General features: G+C 41.9%; 1 protein-coding gene across 2 annotated transcripts in view; it reads right to left on the bottom strand.

Annotated features, from left to right (window-relative positions):
* Positions 1–346: 346 nt before the first annotated feature.
* Positions 347–19,804, bottom strand: part of REV3L (REV3 like, DNA directed polymerase zeta catalytic subunit) — a 119,836-nt gene continuing 100,378 nt past the window's right edge. Inside the window, exons 27-32 of one of the 2 annotated variants that reach the window (XM_089530559.1) lie at positions 18,597–18,711; positions 14,139–14,276; positions 13,644–13,834; positions 10,753–10,999; positions 8,520–8,729; positions 347–1,443 (exon numbers count right to left, since the gene is read on the bottom strand). In XM_089530559.1, coding sequence (XP_089386685.1) covers positions 1,303–1,443; positions 8,520–8,729; positions 10,753–10,999; positions 13,644–13,834; positions 14,139–14,276; positions 18,597–18,711 — 1,042 coding nt within the window. In that variant the 3' untranslated portion in view covers positions 347–1,302. Of the gene's footprint in view, positions 1,444–8,519; positions 8,730–10,752; positions 11,000–13,643; positions 13,835–14,138; positions 14,277–18,596; positions 18,712–19,804 lie in introns of those variants that run through there. The other variant, XM_089530560.1, reaches the window with a different exon arrangement.

Raw genomic sequence — 19,804 nt, 5'->3', positions numbered from 1 at the left:
GCACCCACATCCCCCATCCCTCTGTTTGCCAGTAAATCACAGGGAGTGATGGGTACAACAGGAAGGTGAGTCCTATGGAAGTTGTCATGAACCATAGTTCTGCCTGGGCAGAACATTTATAATACATCAACATCTTGTGAGAGATCTCGTCCAGAGAATTTTTTTAAAAAGTTCTTAAATGGTAGAATATTTGTTTCTGCTTCTGGAAGTCTGTATATTATCAAGTTTTTGAACTGCCCAGCAATGGTGCATACACAAATAGTCACTAGAAAGCTTTTAAAGAACAATCTGCTTTAGATTATTTTTGACAGCCTTGTCAAAAACAAATACAAGCACTACAGTGAGGTTTAGTTTAGAAATGAACATTTATTTGATTTTATTCAATTTTACTATGATTTCCATTAATTTTTAAAAACAAAATGATTTCCGATTTTAAAAAAATGAATCATGACCACATAATTCCTTTTTATTTTATACAGTTATACAAATATCCTAAATACACATTTTCTCAAGATGATGGCAAATAAATTTTAACTGTACAGTACATGAAATATTAAGCATATTTAGAAGCAATAGAAATGTCTATACAAAAGCAAAAATGGAATAAAATTTCTTATTTAAAGTATTGCAACAGTCCCACAGTTTTATAACAAATGTCTTTGCACAGTTCCTCACAATGCCCCAATTCATAACTAAAGCAAGACAGTGGTTTTTAGAAAATGCTTCAAAAATGCTACACATACTACTGTTTGCACAGTCGGGTCAAAAAACAACAAGTCTACCTGGAGTCAAGCAAAACTGAAGAGGAAATATCCCAACAAATTTTAAAAGTGTCAGTATAAAATTCATTGCACATTATTTTTACTGTTGTTTGAAAAGTAAAAAAGTGTATTTACAAAATATTCTTCAGACAAAATTATAAAGTAGATGAGATATCTATAAGTCACACATCCTGATACTGACAGTTTAATAAAACACAATTTTCCCAATGGATTTCAGTACTTGGAAGTCCATTGAGAAGCAAATGCTTTTTCAGAAATGAATTTACAAGATGTTAACATACAGTTATTCCAATATCTGCATTAAAAAGGCAGAAGATTGAAGAAAATTGACATCTTAAAAAGAGTTATTAACAGATGAAGAAATGTATTTAATTTACTTAGGACAAACATTCATTATTTTTTTCAAAATAAGTCAACAATTAAAATCCTGAACAAGATGAAATTGAAGGACCATGCATGATAGTGTCAGAGTGGTAAACATTGAAAAAAATAGCACCTGGAATCCTGCAATACAGGTTATCTAAAACTGATCAAGTAGCTGGCGAAGATATGGCGCCTTTGATAAGTCTCTGCTCACTCTGGAGACCTTGAAAAGTACTGGACAGTTCAATGAAACACACGGTACCTGCCGATCCAAGCAACCTGTACAATTCCTGCAGATCTAAACGTATACAAAATAGAAGAGTTCGAATTACATTTAAGAAGGGAAAACATAATTAGGCATAAGGACAGTCTTGACTATATAAACTATTAGTTGGGAATAAGAAACACTGATCACAGTGGAACTTTTTTCTAAGTATGCACTATATGCTTAAATTTTCTCAGTCCAAATTAATGACGTAATGGCAGGAATCCTATTTGTATCTTACATATAGGTAAGTTCTTCTATGGAAGCATGAGATGGACAGGTTGCTCACCTGTAACCGTGTTTCTTCGAGTGGTCATCTGCGAATACATACAAATGGGTTGTGCTGCGCCTGCGCAGTGCTACTTGGAAAACTTCTGGAATCACTGGGCAAAGTTAACTGCAACTTTTTGGCAGTAGCTTCGCCCATCCCTTAGAAATCCTCTGCGATCCTGCTCTTTCCCCAGTTCCGAAATTTATGCAGCGTAAGCAACATGAGAATGAGCCAATGTAGAGAAGGACACTGAGGGAAGGACGGGCGGGATTTGTATGTAATCGCAGATGACCACTCGAAGAAACACCATTACAGGTATGCAACCTGTCCTCCTTCTTCGTGGTCTCTGCGAATCATACAAATGGGTTAGACTGACAAGCTTAGGTCAGTGGTGGAGGGAGTGTCATGACACCAAAATTAGGTTCAAATAAAGCTGTGTTTATTAAACCACACAATAAAATTCTTTGAACCAACACTGTGTTTGTTGTATTTAGTACTTCAATAAATAGTACTTCAACATGTTCAAGTCATAAGGCACATGTTTCAACATATTAGGTCATGAAGGACCTATGTAAACCATGTCAATTTTGCAATCATGCCTTCATATGGTACTTAAAGTTGAGGCGCTTGTCAGTCTCACGGTTGAACAGACCTGCATTGTCGAACGGCACGTCTTCGATGGTGGCCTTTGCGTTGGGGTTCAAGTGTGGAGAATGGAGCCAAGCGTGTCTCCTTAGAGCAATGGCAGCTGCCATGGACTTGGCTGAACAATCCATGGAGTGTTGGGCTGAGGTGATCAACCAGCTCCCGATGGAATGAGCCTCATCTCTGATTTCAGTCAGGATATCCTGACATTAATCTGGGATGTCCAGGATGATGGGAGAGATCCTCTCCATTAAGCACTGTATGTATGCTCCCATACAGGCATTGTAATTGGCGACCTTGAGTCCCAGAACAGAGGAAGTGTAGGCCTTTTTTGCTAGGCCGTCAACCTCCTTTGCCTCTCGGTCAGCAGGTGACATCTTTAGCGTGAAGGATTGTTGAGACCCCTCAACGATGGCAGAGTTCTGCTTGGGTTGTGCAAACAGCCAAGAGGACTGGGATGGAGAAATCCTGTACAATCTTCCTGGTCGTGGGTGCCACAGAAGCCGGTGCATCCCAGGACCGTTTGGCTATCCTCTTTAGTGAAGGCAACAATGGGATGGACGCTGGCATAGGGACTTTGCCGTGGACCCGTCTCTCAACGGGGTCGGCAGCATCATCTTCAGTGTGGGTAATCTCTAAGTCCAACACATTACCCATTTTAATGATGTGCTCTGCAAATGTATGGATGTCATTGGTGGGAGATGAAGCACCTAGTTGGAACAGCTCCTGAGGAGAATGTGGGGAGACCTCATCCGAAGAGCCTGAGTCAATGTGTGATGCACGAGGATCCCCACGATGGAACTCGTCATTGTCAGATTCAGAGGCATCTTCATCGCATACCTCTTGAGAAGACAAGTGCAGTGTCTGCGTAGCAGTGGCCACAGCGGAACGAGGTCTCAGAACCGAGGCAGGAGACGGTACTGGAGCAGTTGGTGATGAAGTGGATTTTGTCGTCAGTGGCAAAGTGGATCTTGGCATTGGTGGGACAGTGGATTTATGGCCCAAGCAACGATGGACAACGTCGTGACTGACAAAATATCTGTCTGTCTCACTGTCTTAGTAATAGTCCGAGTCTTCCTGCTGAAGGAAGCGTGGAGGCTAGTGAATCTCTACGTGATGGATCTGAACCCAAGGGACCGGTGTGGGAGACCGCTGACAAGGTGACCGAGTGGCAGTCGGCCTCCTCTTCGGAGAGTTGGTGAAAGACCAATGTGGCAGGCAGAGAAGCAACCAAAGCCGAAACAGACATCTGACAGGTCTGAAGAGAATCTGCTTCAACTGGTACCGACGAGTCCCATCTGGATACGAAAGGGGCGGCAAGGTCTTTGGAGGACAATCGAGCGCCATCAGGAGCCTTGGTCTTGGACTTCTTGGAGTGGGAAGAACCACGAGGAGAACCATCTCCTAAATCCAGAGGCCTCTTCCTCAAAGAGCCATGAGGAGAACCTTCTCCTGAATCTAAAGCCCTCTGCCTCTTTTCTGAGGAGGATTTTGAGCTTGAATCTGCAAGGGAGCTTGTATCCTTATCATGGGCCGAATCTTTTTTGGAGCTCGAGTCTTTATGCTTAGTCTTGTCCTTTTTGGAGGACTTGGACTTGGACTTAGACTGGTGTGTTCCTTTGGACCCAACATCCCTTTCTGGGACAGTTATAACAGTGGCGCTTGGCTCAGTGGAGCTCTGGCCACAAAACCAGCAGCCATTGGTACCAACTCCGAGGCAGTGGGTGCCGAAGTGGAGCCGGAGGCAGGAGAGCCTGTTGGTATAAGGCAGCCTTCAGGCTAGAGTCGCGGTTCTTTCTTGCCTGAGGAGTCAGCAACCTGCAAAGAGCACAAGACTTGGGATTGTGGGTCTTGCCGAGGCAGAGAAGGCACGAAGAGTGGGGATCCTGTCCAGGGATCTTACCACCACATACGTCGCACTTCTTGAACGGAGCCGGAGACATCGTGAGCTGAATCAAAATCCTTAAATTGAAGTTGTAAGACGTGCCGAATGACCAACAATACACTGTGTGTGTGTGTGTGTGTGTGTGTGTGTGTGTGTGTGTGGTTCAGATCAAGAATGGTCAAGCAAGCCGAGGTTGAGATTTTTTGAGAAAAACAAGCGAATTCCAGCAGCGAAGTTCCTAAGCAGCTAACGTGGTGGAAAAAAGGAACTGGGGAAAGAGTGGGAACGCAAGGGATTTATAAGGGATGGACGGAGCTACCGCCAAAAAGTTGCAAACTTAACTTTGCCCGGTGATTCCAGAAGTTTTCCGAGCATCACTACAACCCATTTGTATGATTCACAGAGGCCACGAAGAAGTAGTATCATTCTGCTATGGTGCAACTATTTCTTCATAGAATCATCATATCAGAGTTGGATGAAACCACAAGGTCCATCCAGTCCAACCCCCTGCCATGCAGGAACACAGAAACAAAGCATCCCTGACAGATGGCCATCCAGCCTCTGTTTGAAAACCTCCAAAGAAGAAAATTGCAAATTACAGAAAGGACTCCTTCCTGTGCACCTCTCTTCATGGCCAGTGGAGGAGAGCAGGAGACAAGTGAGAAGCATCTGTCTGTGTGACTACAGCTTGATACAGAAATGCCATCATCTTCCAGGACTCCCAGAAGACTGCTAGGAGCCCCCCAAATAGAACTTCATTGTTGTGTGTCTGGCTACAGTCACAGCCAGATGCTTCTTAGCTGTCCCCAAGTTTGCCACCAGCTGAGGGGTGTGTGTGCAGGAGGGACAGTGGTGACAGGAGCTTTGCAATGCTAACATCTGCAAAGAGAAAAAAAATATGCACAGGCATATGTTGGACTTATGTCTGCATGGGTCACAGACATGATGCTAGGATTTTGTCTGATGCCTGTATTCCATTCAAGGAGATGGAAACAGAGTTGTGCATAAGATGCCACTATCCATTCAGTTATGCAGTTGATTCAACAACACTGCCACTCAAAACAGGGGTTGTGTAAAACAATCAACATGTAACTGTATGTGAAGATTTACACTCTGTAGCCCTGATATATGATCTTGGCCAAGATGTTAGAGGAATAGGAAATGGTACACAATAACTTGCTTCTGTTGGTTAGTCCAGACTAAAGTACAGTGGTACCCCGGGATACGAATGCGCCGCCTTACGAAATTTCCGGGTTACGAAAAAAATCCATTGAAAAAAACATTTCCGGGTTACGAAGGTTATTTCGGGTTACGAACAAAAATTTGGTGCTTTTCGGCGCAATTTCACACGGAATTGCGGCTTTCGCTATTAGCGCCTATGGGCTTTTCGGCTAGCGAAAGTTTCCGGGTTACGAAAGCGGCGGCGGAACGAATTAATTTCGTAACCCGGGGTACCACTGTAGAATGATTCCATCATTGTTGAATAGTGAGTATCATTCATAAGTAAATCTCATTTACTCTAGTCAGCATTAACAATGGCATTTAAGACAATGTTGGTTTTCCTTTGCAGGAAATGGTTGTACCCATACAGGTCAGGACATCAGATTTCTTCTAGTCATCCCAATCGCACCCATAGCACCTTGGAAAAACTGCTGTGGAGGGTTGGTGGACGTTTCAGAACAGAACTAAATTCCTGCACCATCTTGCTTAGAGCATTTCAGTTAGCAATGTCAAAAATTTGGTTGCCTTGCTCATACTGCACAAGAATGATTTGTACAAGAGGCAATGTGTTCCATTATGGCAAATCAACTATTGGATAGAAGCCTATAACAAACTGATATTTTCCAAACTCCAGCTACCTCACAGATAACCAACTACTTCGAAAGTCAGCTTTATCCTTGCATAATTTCAAATATTTCATTAATAAGCAAGGCTGCCAAGAAAATTTCATTTTGCTTTCCCCTGAATAATTTTTATTTCCTTGACCATTCTAACCCATAATCTTTCCATAGATTGCATTACATTACATTACATAAAGGTTTTGACATATTTAAAACTACACAAGTACTGAATTGGAATATTTGCAGCACAAAACTCATTATAGGTTTCTTTGAACACTTACTGTTATGTAAAAAAACCCAATTGTTTTGAAACTACATTAAAAAATTAAAAGTTGGAACCTTCAACAGAAGTAATTTCAAACAATGATAAATGACAGAACAGCTTGGTTCTTTTTTAAAAACTAATTTCATTATATAGAAACAAAGAAAAGCGATAACTACATTTAAATGTATATAACAACTGACATAACTCAGACATAGTTGTGAACACTAAAGTGAGGATAATCCAAGCCACTGTATTCTCCATCACCATATATGGATGTGACAGCTAGACAGTGAAAAAAGCCAATAGAAAGAAAATTAACTCATTTCAGATGTGGTGCTGAGAATGTCGTGGACAGCCAGGAAGACAAGCAAATGGGTTTTAGAACAGATCAAGCCTCAACTATCCCTGGAAGCCAGGATGACTAAATTGAGGCTGTCATACTTTGGCCACATCATAAGGAAAAATGAATCACTAGAACAAGCAATGATGCTAGGAGAGGTGGAAAGCATTAGAAAGCAAGGAAGACTACACGCCAGATGATTAGACTCAAACAGAGAGGACACAGAGATTCACCCACAGGATCACCCTGAGGGTCACCAACTCAAGGACAGTTATCACCACCACCACCACCAATCTAAAATCCTGTTTTGCAAGAAACTCTCGCTTTAATATTTAAAATATCTTTCCTTTTATTAACACAGTTCTGCATATGTTGTCTCATTTTAAAACCAACCTCATTTTTATTGTTGAGAACAGTACCAACATGGCAGGACTTGAGTTTACAAGCTGCTACTGAGTCTAATAAACCACAATTTAATGAGCCTGTCAAAATCTTTACATCTTCAAATGAAATGAAACAGATTCTAGTTTGTCTGAACTTACAAATTATCCAGCTGCAAAGAGCCAGTCTCTTTTCTGTAATAAAACAATGCAGGATCATTTTATTCTGTTTTTCTAGGGCCTGTTACAGACTGCCAAAATAAAGCTGTTTCGGGTCTCTTTGGAGGTATGCTGTTTAAATGATGCATGCATCCTAAGAATCCGGAAGCTGCACCAAAGCTGCGCTCCAGTGCTTAGGAATGGAGTGTGGCTTTGGCGCGACCTCCGGACTCTTAGGACCCATGCATCATTTAAATAGCATACCTCCAAAGAGACCCGAAGCAGCTTTATTTTGGCAGTCTGTAACAGGCCTATGAAGAAACAATAATTCTAGTATATGATTTTGAAAGTACGGACTGTATTCTGTTAGTGTCTTACGCAGGTGTGAAATCCGCATTATGGCTGCGTAGATCACTCTTCTGGTTGCTGCAGACATGAGAATCATGGACTCACCAAATTCTCCCCACAACCCACTTTTTTATTTGCTACAATCTCCCAAACATGGTCAGCTAGCAGGAGGAGGTGTGGAGAAGCATCCAGCTATTTTTCCTAGGATGTCATCTTCTGGGACATCTGCAGTACCTCCAGAAAGTCACAGCATATGTCTTGTTGCTGTGAATGGCCATGTTTGGTGGGGGAGGGCAGGCAAAAGATGGTTTTGATGTGATGGCGTTGTTCTGCCTGGCGGCTCCTTGACCCAGCATCTTGCCCACAGACTATAGGTGGATCATTACCTTACACTACTCTATTTCAACTGCCACAAATACTGACTCCTCTTGTAGCAGCATCTCAAAAATGCATTTACATTAGTACAGTGCGCCCACGTCATATGCGGGCGCGCTTTACGCGGACTTGAGCTTACGCGCTCAAGCCACGGGGTGCACGCAGGGCGGAAGGGGCGGCGCGTCCCATTCAATTGAATGAGCACACGCACCACGCCGCACTGCCGTGCCGCCGTGCACAAGCCCCATTGTTTCCAATGGGGCTTGAGCATAGGCGGAATTCGCCTTACACGGAGGGATCCGGAACGGATCCCTGCGTAAGGCGAGGGCCGACTGTACATCTTAATCATAGTTTCCCTGACTTACCTTGTAGGTCTTTGACTAATTTCCATTTCCCTGGCTTTCCTGAAAGTGGTCAACACTGATGAGTTGTTCCATTTGCAAATGAATCACCCTTGTTTTAATGTAAATAAAAGTTTATGGCCACTTACTAAAAATTTAAAGTGACATGGAAGTATTTATTTTTCAAGCTTACTGTTTTCTATATATATTCGGGATTATAAAGACAGAGTATTAATCTCTTTGCTGGTTTTCTTCCTACCTTCACCAGCTGTTCATGTTTAAGCTCCAGTTCTCGAATTTCTTGATTAAGAATCACCACTGCACATTGTGGCTGACTCCTACATTTACTACAAATCCCATGCTGTGTCAATTCATCACATACAGGACAATGCAGAGTGGTGAAATATTGGGATATTGTCCCTTTTCTGTTGTCGTGTTCAGTGCGGGATGTGCTGGCAGATTTCTGAATCTATGGGAAAAAGATAAGATTAAGACTCTTGATTTATTTTTACTGAATACATTTCACCAAATTTATACTTATCCATAATGTTTTTCTTGATCTTGGCATCCTATATTCCACAAGCTATACCCATATGTACAAGTAAATCTCAACTAGTATATTATTTTAATCTGTTCTGCATATATCAACATGTCAGTCTTCACATACTGTTCTTCAAATTAGAATGGAAGGAAGACAATTTTGTTTTATGACAGCACTCTCTTCCAGCCAGTCTCAGTCCTTTAGACTAAGAGGCAATCAGAGGTAGCCGGGGCATTATTTTCCAAACCAGACGTCAACACTGCACCATGCCATCTACAGTCAGCCCTTCTTACACAGGGATTTTTTATACACGGATTCAAGCATACACAGTTTGAAAATGTTCCAAAAAAGTATAAATTTACCTTGATTTTCCATTTTTTATAAGGGACACCATTTTGCTATGTCATTATATTTAATGGGACTTGAGCATACACGGATTTTGTTATACACGGGGGATCTTGGAACCAAACCCCGGCGTATAACAAGGGTCCACTGTACATATGTCAATGAGCAAGAAAGGAAGTGTGCTTCCAGTGGCTATCTTTGTTAGTCTATTCAGCCTTAAAGAGTGCTGCACTATGGCTGGAAGAGGGAGAAGGCATTATGTTCCAAATGCTGGAAGGCTAAGAAGGGTGTGCAAGATATAGCTACTGTATATACTTGACTATAAGTCGAGAAATTTTTGCCGAAAAAGTGACCCCAAAAAACCCTGGATAGACTTATATACGGGGTAGTACGGTAATAGGCTTGCCCCTCAAGCTTCTTCTGCAGCCCGGCTGTCTTCCGGCTGTCCCCCAAAGGGACAGATGGGCCGGGGAAAGTCCTGGGGGCAGATGATTCCTCCCTCCTTTTCCCTGGTCCCTGTGTCCTACAGAGGCTGGAGGACACTAGGATCGGGGAAAGTCCTGGGGGCAGAGGCTTCCTCCCTCCTTTTCCCTGGTCCCTGTGTCCTACAGAGGCTGGAGGACACTAGGATCAGGGAAAGTCCTGGGGGCAGAGGCTTCCTCCCTCCTTTTCCCCAGTCCCTGTGTCCTGCAAAGGTTGGAAGACACTGGGATCGGGGAAAGTCCTGGGGGCAGAGGCTTCCTCCTTCCTTTTCCCTAGTCCCTGTGTCCTGCAAAGGCTGGAGGACACTGGGATCGGGGAAAGTCCTGGGGGCAGAGGCTTCCTCCCTCCTTTTCCCCTGTCCCTTGAAGGCACAGCCGAGCTGCAGAGGAGGAGGAAGAGGGAGGGCTAGCTTCTGAAGCTTCCTTCCCAGCTTGGCTGTTTCCGAAAGGGACAGCTGGGCTGTGGAGAGGAAGGAAGGGTACTGAGAACCAAATTATACCCTCAACTTATCTAGGAATCATATCAAAATCCCCAATTTTGGCCTCAAAACCTGCCCTTGACTTATACATGGCGTCAACTTATACACGAATATATATCATATGTTCTTCCTGCATCACTTTAGGTGTGTGTTCCTACATGGCAGAGGGATGGACTACATGGCCCCTGTGATCCCTTCCAACTCTTAAGGTTTTATGTATACTACAAAAAGGTGTAAAGTTGTCCAAGTGTTGGAGGCAAAGCTCTCTGCTGATCTAGATACCTTTTTGGTTGATTTATCACATTTTTTGGTGATAAAAACCTTTTCTCTCTCTCCATAGTCACAGCCACAAACGAGCCGAGCATAACACTTGACATTCGCCATTCTGCCCTTCTACCCAGCAGTTTCAAGCTCCTGGAAGACAGCTTTCAGGTAACTTCATTCTCTTTCCCTAGTTGTGGAACTACAGTGTGAATGCCTTCCCTCTCCCTCCACCTGGCCCTAAACACATGTGGCAGTACCCTCATGCCCAAGAGCTGCCTTGTGCGGATTCTTTAGATTTTGTTCCTTGTACAACATCCAAAAAGAGATTTAGGCATGTACATATTACTAACAGGATTCTAGCCACTATTATTACCCACTTACCCTTGGTAGTTCATGATACCAACTGAAAACATCTATGCCAATAAGTGACAAGATTCTAGCCAATGGAGGAAGAATCTGCTTGGTGATGTAGTAAGTGGCATTCAGGCGCAGGTTAGGATCCTGCAGAACCTCAATGGGCCGCCTAACCAACTGTATTAGAGGCAATCCTGGCATGCCATACACAATGACATATGGTACTCTTTCACCAACTCGTGGTTCGGATCGGCGGTCATAGGCTAGCATCCTCCTATTTGAAAAGGAAAAAAAACCCACTAAAATCTTCAAACTCTATTCCCTGTATGTGAAAACAACTGTGAACTTAGAGTGTAAACAATATTCAAAGGAGAACATACCTATATCTTCTAATAAAACAATGCCCTCCACATTTGCTGGGGTTAGGGAAATAGGACCCCTGTGCAAGTGAAAAAACCACAAGTACCTCCCACATTTTACCTGAGAGAACACCTCTAGGAATCTCTAGGTCCTCCAGTGCAACTCTATGGTTACCATCCACCAGGGGCTGACCATATAATTGTGTTGGAGAACCTATAAGTGCCTAGAGAAATGTTCCCTCTAGGAATCTCTAGGCCCTGAATTGCAACCTATGGTGAAAGTTGGCTGTAGAGTCATGTTGGAGGATCTAGAGATTTCTAGAGAACATATGAATCAAATATGCAAGTAATCAAATCAACTCCCCAAACGTGGGGGGCCAACTGTAGTTTTAAACAACTGTGAATTTCTTTTTATGCTACCCATTTCTGTACGCCACATAAGTGATAGTGGGAACACCCAGTACACTAGTATAAAGGTGAGACTGGGGCCAGTTTGAGAGTCAATGGCACGGTACAGACCGCAATAAAGCGGCGTACTTGTGCCAATTCTAGGGTTTGGGAGTGCGCACCAAACGCACACTCCCTAACCCTAGTTTACGTGGACAGCACCATCATTACGCACGCACCACATCCAAATGGCACGCTGCATGTATGACATCCCCGCGCCATTGGAGGGCAGTTATCGTGACTTTCCAGCGGTGTGGAAAGGAGCTCCAAAACGGAGCTCCTTTTTGGGAGCAGATCATTCCCGCGGCAACCACACGGCCATGGGAACAATCCTGAAGAGAAAGGCATGAAGCCCCAAGGACACCCCTTTTCGCTCCACAGAGAGGCGGCTTGTGGCCCAGAAAAACGGCGTATTGGGGCTGCAGGGCTGCCTGTGAGGCTGCCCTGGCCCCAATCCACTGCGAAAAGGGCACAGTCTGTACTGCGCCAATGATATCCTGACCCACGACATGCCTGCCATTAGCTCATAGTCCTTCTTTTCCTTGGGCCACAAAGGAGGTTTTCCAGATCCCTCCTTCCATTGCTCATTGTTTTCTCAGAACCCTGTAAATGCCAATCAAACCTCAGAGTCCTATTGTGTATTATTACTTCTTTCAAGCAGCTTTCCTTCCTACTTAGACTGCAAAATCTCAGTTCTGAGATCCTATATCAGCTTTTTTCTTGTCTATTATCTTATTTTGTCATATCTGTTTTCTCTGCCTGCAACACTCTAGGGGCTTTTGTGTACATTCTCATGCACCTTGAAGCCCTTGTATCCTGGTGTGTGTGTGTGAAAATTACCCGAAATTTGTTACCAACACTTTTTGAGGCCTCCATGAGATATAGTTTACTGCTAACTCCCCCGCCCCCCATAACAACAACAAAAGAAGACCTAGAAATGAAAACCAGAGGTTCCCATTTTGTTTTTGGCTGATTTTGAAGGAGGTCCATCAAGGGAGTAAAAACTGGCCTATCCCTATCAAGATCAGCACCCCTCTTCACCCTTCTGTCAGCCCTACAGGTGTTTACAAAAGTAATGGTGGTCTTCGTGGCTCATTGGAGGAAATCCAACCCACATGTTTACCCTTATCCGGACAATCTTATCATAACATAGGCTTCTCTCCAGCTCTGCCCTTCTCAAGTTTCTGGATTAGGTCTCTTTCTTGAAAGAGTATTCAAAATATTGCCAAAGCTATCAAGACAGCATGGTATTCTTTCCTTGCATGCTTTAGAAGGCCTTAGGATTTCAACAACAAAAGGCATGTCACAGACTTGATTTCATATCTCTCTCTCCTTCCATTTCAATCCCAAATTGCAAACATGTAACATTCAAAGGTTACTGTATTCTATGTCAGTGATGGGTATTTCAGCTATTCAGAAAGGGCACCCATTCTGGGACTTTCACAAGGTTCAAATGACTATGGATGCCAACCTTTGGTGCTAGGGAGCCCAATGTGGTCCATGTTTTGTTCAGGACAGGTAGAGTCACGCCGTGTCCAACAGCATCAGTCTGGCCTGTCTGTGCTTTTCCCACCTGAGAGGGACGAGCAGTGCTGATTTACACTGATGACACACATGTAACCATTTGCAAAGGATATAAAGTGGAACTCACAATCTTACTAACTTGGTGAGTCTCATAATCACTTCACAGAGCTTGAACATATTCAAGAGGAGCTAAATAGCAATGTAGACTCTCTAATTCAAAGTGATGTTGACCAAGATGGGTTAGGAAATGTTCCAGTTGCTTGCAAGCTGGTTTAAAAGAAAAGCCACAGACCTACATTGAATCACAAGGTGAGCAGCTCTAGTCCAATTTGCTTCTGCCAGAACAAATGGTCTGACATTGGCCCTTGGTCTTCATGTCTACGATATGCATTTCTCACAATTGTGCTTCTTCCCAGATTCCAAAGAATGGGTGGAAAGAGTCATATGCTTCTGGTGGCTCTGTACTGGCTTGCTTTTGGGAGCTTTTCTCTCTTGTGCAAGTTTGATAGAAGGAGCCTAAATCGCTATATTTGCTAAACTGCTATAATATCAAATTAAATCTTTAATTTTATTATATTTCTTCATTACCTTGTGATTTCTAGAGCTGGTACACAGGCTCCAGGTCTGTATGCAGAAAGTCCTCTGTACTCTTTTGCAAATATGAAGTCCTGCATGCTGGCTTTCCCTTCTAATAACTTCATGCATTGATTTTGCACATACTGCTTGATATGACTTATATCACGTGTTTCAAACAACAGCTTAATAGAACGCTCAAGTATCTGGAAAAGAAAGCATAACTTCAAGAATCTTTTGTTGCCAGCATCTATAGTTAGACACTGAAGTTCTGATTGCGGTAATGAGTTGTTTTCTATTTAATAAATACTTTGCATTATTCTGGATGTACACTGTAATTTTTAAAAATCCCTTATTGCTCATAACTATTCAAAAGGTAAAGTTATTTGTAATAACCAATAACAGTTTTATTCCTGCCATTCTTTGTCCTTCAAACAGCCGATCACCCCTTTAGAGCTCATTTTCCTAATATTTAATTTTTAATACAACAAAATGCCTATAAAATTTTACCTTTGAAACAGCAGGGCATGAATCTCGTCTAACAGTTTCTATGCCTTTTGCATCAAACACGGGGTCCTTCTGGTCCAGAGTTTCATACATGTAACCAACATATCTTTTCTTAGTTTGTAGAATACAAGGCAAATAGACCTGTTATATAAAAAAAACCAAACCAAAAAATCACACAAACACACACACAAAAAACCCCCACTGGTATTAGGACTTGCAGGAAAACTGTAAGAGTGATTGTTATTCTTTTCTACACATTTAGTAAGTTATTGTAGTTCTAATACTTCCATGGATACATATAACCATAGATATACATGGGTTATCTTCAGGCAACACTTCGAATTTAGATTCTGACAGAGCCAAAGAGTAAATCTCTCCATGTTTGCCTTTCCCCAACAAAATGATCCCTGAACTCAAAACCCCGTCTCTGATGCAGTCTGAGATGGCTCTGGGTATAGTGTGTGAGAGATGGGACTGGGAGTCTGTGACATATGCTAGGAACTGTGGCCCTCACGATGCTGTTGAACTACAACTCCCAGGAGTTATAGCCACTCAAACCAGTGGTGACAAATGCTGTGATTCAGTAACATCTGGAGGTCTACACCATTCCCCACCCGTAGTGTAGACCCACTGCATGACAAACTTGGAAGAACTGAAAGGATGTTTAATCTGTACCATAACTTTGTATGTTTGTTTGCTCAGATTGATCACAGAAATTGATTTCTAAATGCTTATCTTTCTTTTACTGAAAGGTTCAGTTAATATGTGATTATAGTAGAGTGAACATTCTGGATCTGTGAATTCAACTGCCCACTAATCGTCACATCCAATATTATTATATGGTGGCGATGGAAATGCAGACATGTTGCAGCATATATATTCATGTTGCCATCATTTAATAATATGTGGTGCAATCATTTGCATTTTTTTGTATCTGTGCGGAGTCCCAGAACCAAACTCCCACAGATCTGAAGGACCCACTGTATGATTAATTTAATTACAGTATGATTCAGTGATTTTGATCAAGTTTTTCCTTACATGTCCTGGAGCTTTAACACATACAATGAGCAAGACAGTACTGGAAACAAACACAGATTGCACATTCAAATACAGAGTTTCCTCAGAATGCACACAAATGAGAAAACCTAATCCTGTGTATACATCAGAATGCTCAGTAAGTTTTAGGCACTGTAATTTGTATATTTTTTTTCTTGAGTCACAAGGTGGATTCATACAGTAGTTTTAACTGCTTATTCTTGTGCTTTAAAATATCCCTTTGTAAAATATTAACTTTTATTGATCAGCTATAACTATTCATAATTTTACTGTGAATGTTTAACCCTTCCAGATTTCCACTCCCCTCTCACTGATGAATTTTTTCATTGGGGGGAGTGATTAAGTGGTGGTTTGGGAATGGCTGGGGTGGTCCCATGTCATCATGTCCCTTTTATCCCATCTTCTCCCCAGCAGAACCCCTTTCTATTACCCACATCTTTCTGCACACCCTTTGCCCTTTCCTTTAATATCAGGCAAAGAAAAATAAGGACTGAGAACAAAGATCTCAAACACCAAACATGGATCAATCAGCAGTAAATACTTTGCACACTTCAAATGACCCCATCTTTGCCACAGAGGTGGTTTTTGACATCTACTTCCTTTCATAGAATCATAGAATTATAGAGTTGGAAGAGATCACAAGAGCCATCCAGTCCAACTCCCTGCCGTGCAGGAAATCTAAATCAAAGCATCCCCGACAGATGGCCATCCAGCCTCTTTTTGAACACCTCTAAGGAAGGAGGCTCCACTACACTCCGGGGGAATTTGTTCCACTGTTGAACAGCCCTTACTGTCAGGACGTTCCTCCTAATGTTGAGGTGGAATCTCTTTTCCTGCAGTTTGCATCCATTGTTCCGCGTTCTAGTCTCTGGAGCAGCAGGAAACAAGCTTGCTCCCTCCTCAATATGACATCCCTTCAAATATTTAAACAGGGCTATCATACTACCTCTTAACCTTCTCTTCTCCAGGCTAAACATACCCAGCTCCCTAAGGCGTTCCTCATAGGGCATGGTTTCCTGCCACGACATCATAGTGCCTTGTAGATATGAAGGACAGCACAAACACATTGTTCCTAGCCAGTTGGCAAAGTTTTCCAGCACACTGGAATTGGAGAAATTAAGCTTGTTCAGATTCTGAGCAGCTTTGCTTTCCTTTCTCCTAGAGAGAGAAAACCCTATTCACAGTGAAGGACAGGGTGGGTGCATGCACTTGCTGCTTTCATGGCTTCCTCCTTGAATGGGAGGGAGTGGGAGAGGTGGAGAAGCAAATGGGGGTGGGTGCGTAGTTGCGCACATGAGGGGGAGGTCTCCGGTTGACTTCTAAGATGTGGTGTCAGGAAGTTGAGTGATGGTGTTGACTGTTTGGCTAGGCATAGCATTTAATGGCTGGCTTTGATTTAAGAGAGAGAAAAAAGCCGACCTCCAGTATGTGTGTGTGCCCATGCCTCCTTCTCAAGTTATTTCTCTGCCTTTCTATCCAATGGTAGAATTGAGGGAAGCCACATGGATATGTTTCCTTGCTTGTCTGCTGGACAAAGAGAAGAGTCTTTTAAGCAGTAGACAAGAAGTTCCTTTCTTTGACTTCTCTCTAATGTTCGGTGCCTGAAAGAAGGGGAAAGGAGGCAGGGTAGAAGCCCAAGGTTCTCTGTTCTTTGCTCTGTATTTGTGCTGGAAAGGAAGGATGTTTTTTAATTCTAAATAAGCAGCTACACAGTGCTTGAATGCATGAGAAACTATGAAAGGGAGGGTTCTGAAGTACCATGATGTGTATCCATTCAGCCACTGTAAATCTAGATACAGTACAGTACAGTGGAAAGGTTGAAAATCCATCTGACGAAGGCACAAAACCAGACACAAATCTGAGGGAGTATCTGGCAGCTGATGACATGTACACTTCTTTATTCCTTGTCCACAAAAGAAAACCAAGAAGTAACACTATGACTGAAAATACTCGCACAGGATACATTTACTTATCTGGTTAATATCAGCATGGGAAAACCACTCTTACCATTTTAAAAATAGACTACACTTGTCCCTCCATATTCACTAGGGTTAGGGGCACAAGACCCCCGTGAATATGGAAAAACCGCAAATAACAAAAACACCATGTTTTTACCTGAGAGGAGACCTCTCTAGGAATCTCTAGGTCCTCCAGTGTAACTCTGTGGCCAACATCTACCAGACACTGACCATAGAATTGCACTGGAGTAGCTACAAAGGCCTAGTAGAGTATTCTTTCTGGGGATCTCTAGGTCTTTCAGGGCAACTTTTAGTTAAAGTTGACCATAGATTTGCACTGGAGGACCTAGATATTCCTAGAGAGAACATATTAATCCAATCCGTGAATAATCAAATCCGCAAATATCAAAGCTGCAAATATGGAGGGATGAGTGTAATTTGATTTGTCTGAAAACAAAGTAAGAATGTACAAATAAACTAGTATCAAAAACCACTTTTAGAACAAAGCACTGCACTAATCTGAATATGACCAGGGACAGAAAACCATAAGTTGTTAAGTCATATGAAGGTTATGTCAGCCATGATGCTTTATATATAATATGTACAATTGGGATCTTTAGTGGGTTGCTCTCTGGTTACATGAAGTAAGTCCTAGGAGTTTAACAAACGGGAGGAATTTATCTTAAATTCGAATGAAAAGAAAGTGGGGCCAGAACGCATTCACTTAAAGTCGCTAGTTTAGCACAATTACGTGAATGCGCATTGCATTTGAACTGGCTTCCCACTGCTCGAAAATAGCATGCCACTGCCCAAATTTGCATGTGGCAGTCTATCACGCAATAATGTGAAACCACATGATTATGTTTGGACTGGCTTCCCATTGCCCGAATTTGCGTGTAGTGGGTTATCATGCAATAATGTTAAACCCCATGATTGCGTTCAGATTGCCATTGGATTATACTTCCAATTTCCCTTTTACGATAAACTCCCTAGAGGCAGTAAATTCAGAAACATCAAATTTATGCTGTAGATGCTGTAGTCCATCCGGAGAGAACTTCTTGTAAAAGAAGACATGACCTCACTGCTTCGCTCTCCCTGCCTTATTACTCATTTACGAATACATATTCCTAAAACTAGTTCACTTTGTCACATTTTGGAGAGGTGTCTTGTTAAATCTTGCAGCCAACCAACATGAAGAATTGTTAGAATATTTTTAAAAAACATACTATTTTGATATATTATTAGAGAAAATGAATTAGAGTTCATTTTTCTAAGACAAAAATATAAATATGTCTTTAATTTGATGACAGATGGCATTAAAACTGAGTCGTGTTTTTAATCTTTTTTGTGTTTACATTGTAATTCTTTTGTCAGTAGTTCCATCTTTGGCTAGAAGACAAGAGATAAGTTTTACAAGTAAATGAATGAAGTATCAATTTTCTCTTACTTTTTCAAACTTCAGTTTCACCGGTTTAGGATTTGTTGCGGTTACAGCATCTGCAATTTCTTGGCCAATCTTAAAAGACTGTTCCTTGGTAGCTCCTTTCAGTAGTACAAACATGCTAGAATAAGAAAATCAAAATAAAAAATAAGCTGTTTAAAATTCTTCCTTGACACAGCATTGTATGGCACATTTCTTCTTTTTGAGGGGTAGAAAATGTACAGGTAAGCAATTGTTATTTTGAGTTATATCTACAAATGCCTGAAGCCAAATGGACTGTTGACCCAATAGTAGTTATAAAGCCTGTTTTGGAGACTGTACTACTCATTTTTAAAATTGCAGTTTGGTTGGGCTCATGAATACTGAGGTGAATGCAGCAGGCAAGACTGTTTTTGCCTGTTTGGACCCATATCAACAGTGCTTGGACCAATGACAGAATTAAAAAATTTTTTTAGAGCATTTATACCCCACATTTCAGCCAAAGCCGCTTACAAATCATTAATGTGACAGTTCTCTGCCCTCAGGTTTATAATCTAAATAAGACATAACACACAAAGAAAAAGCAATGGCAATGGCAATGGGGGAAGGGATGAAGACCAGCAGATACTGCTTATTCGATCCGAAGGATGAAGCAGGAAATAATAATAATAATAATAATAATAATAATTATTATTATTATTATTATTATTATTATTATTACTCTTATTTTCCTCAGAGGCCACAGTAGTGTCAGTAAGAATGGAGGGAGGCTCTCTCACTAGCCACTGGGGCTAAAACACAAGGGAGCTGTGTCTGCCTGTTCTTCTTTCCCTCTGAGGCCACAGCAGGAGGAGTTGAAATGGACAGATATACCTTAGCTTCATTCACTGTTATTATGTTAATGTGCTGTATATGCCTTTGAAAAATATATAGAAATGTCAGCTAGTACTAAATGTAGCATCTATACCATGCAGTACTAACCAGAGCTTTTGGGGAGGAGGCACCTGCAACTGTTCTAACATCAGCTTCACTGAGTGCTACTTCATTTCCAGGTGCAACTAAAAGTTCTAGGCATTACTTTTAAAGCCCCAAATAGATTGAAAAGAATATACAAAAAAATAAACCTAATGTTCAATCCCCTACTGTCTTCTTAAATCAGTGGGAGAGGCTGTCTACATTATCCTGTAAATAAGAATAGTAGAACATTGGAAATATTCTCTTCTGCTATGATGTTC

This window comes from Sceloporus occidentalis, unplaced genomic scaffold, assembly GCF_023333645.1.
Source record: "Sceloporus occidentalis isolate IW3139 unplaced genomic scaffold, rSceOcc1.0.p SCAF_6, whole genome shotgun sequence".
Lineage (NCBI taxonomy): Eukaryota > Metazoa > Chordata > Lepidosauria > Squamata > Phrynosomatidae > Sceloporus > Sceloporus occidentalis.
Note: the sequence above shows the minus strand (reverse complement) of the source record. Positions and strands in the feature narration are given on the sequence as shown.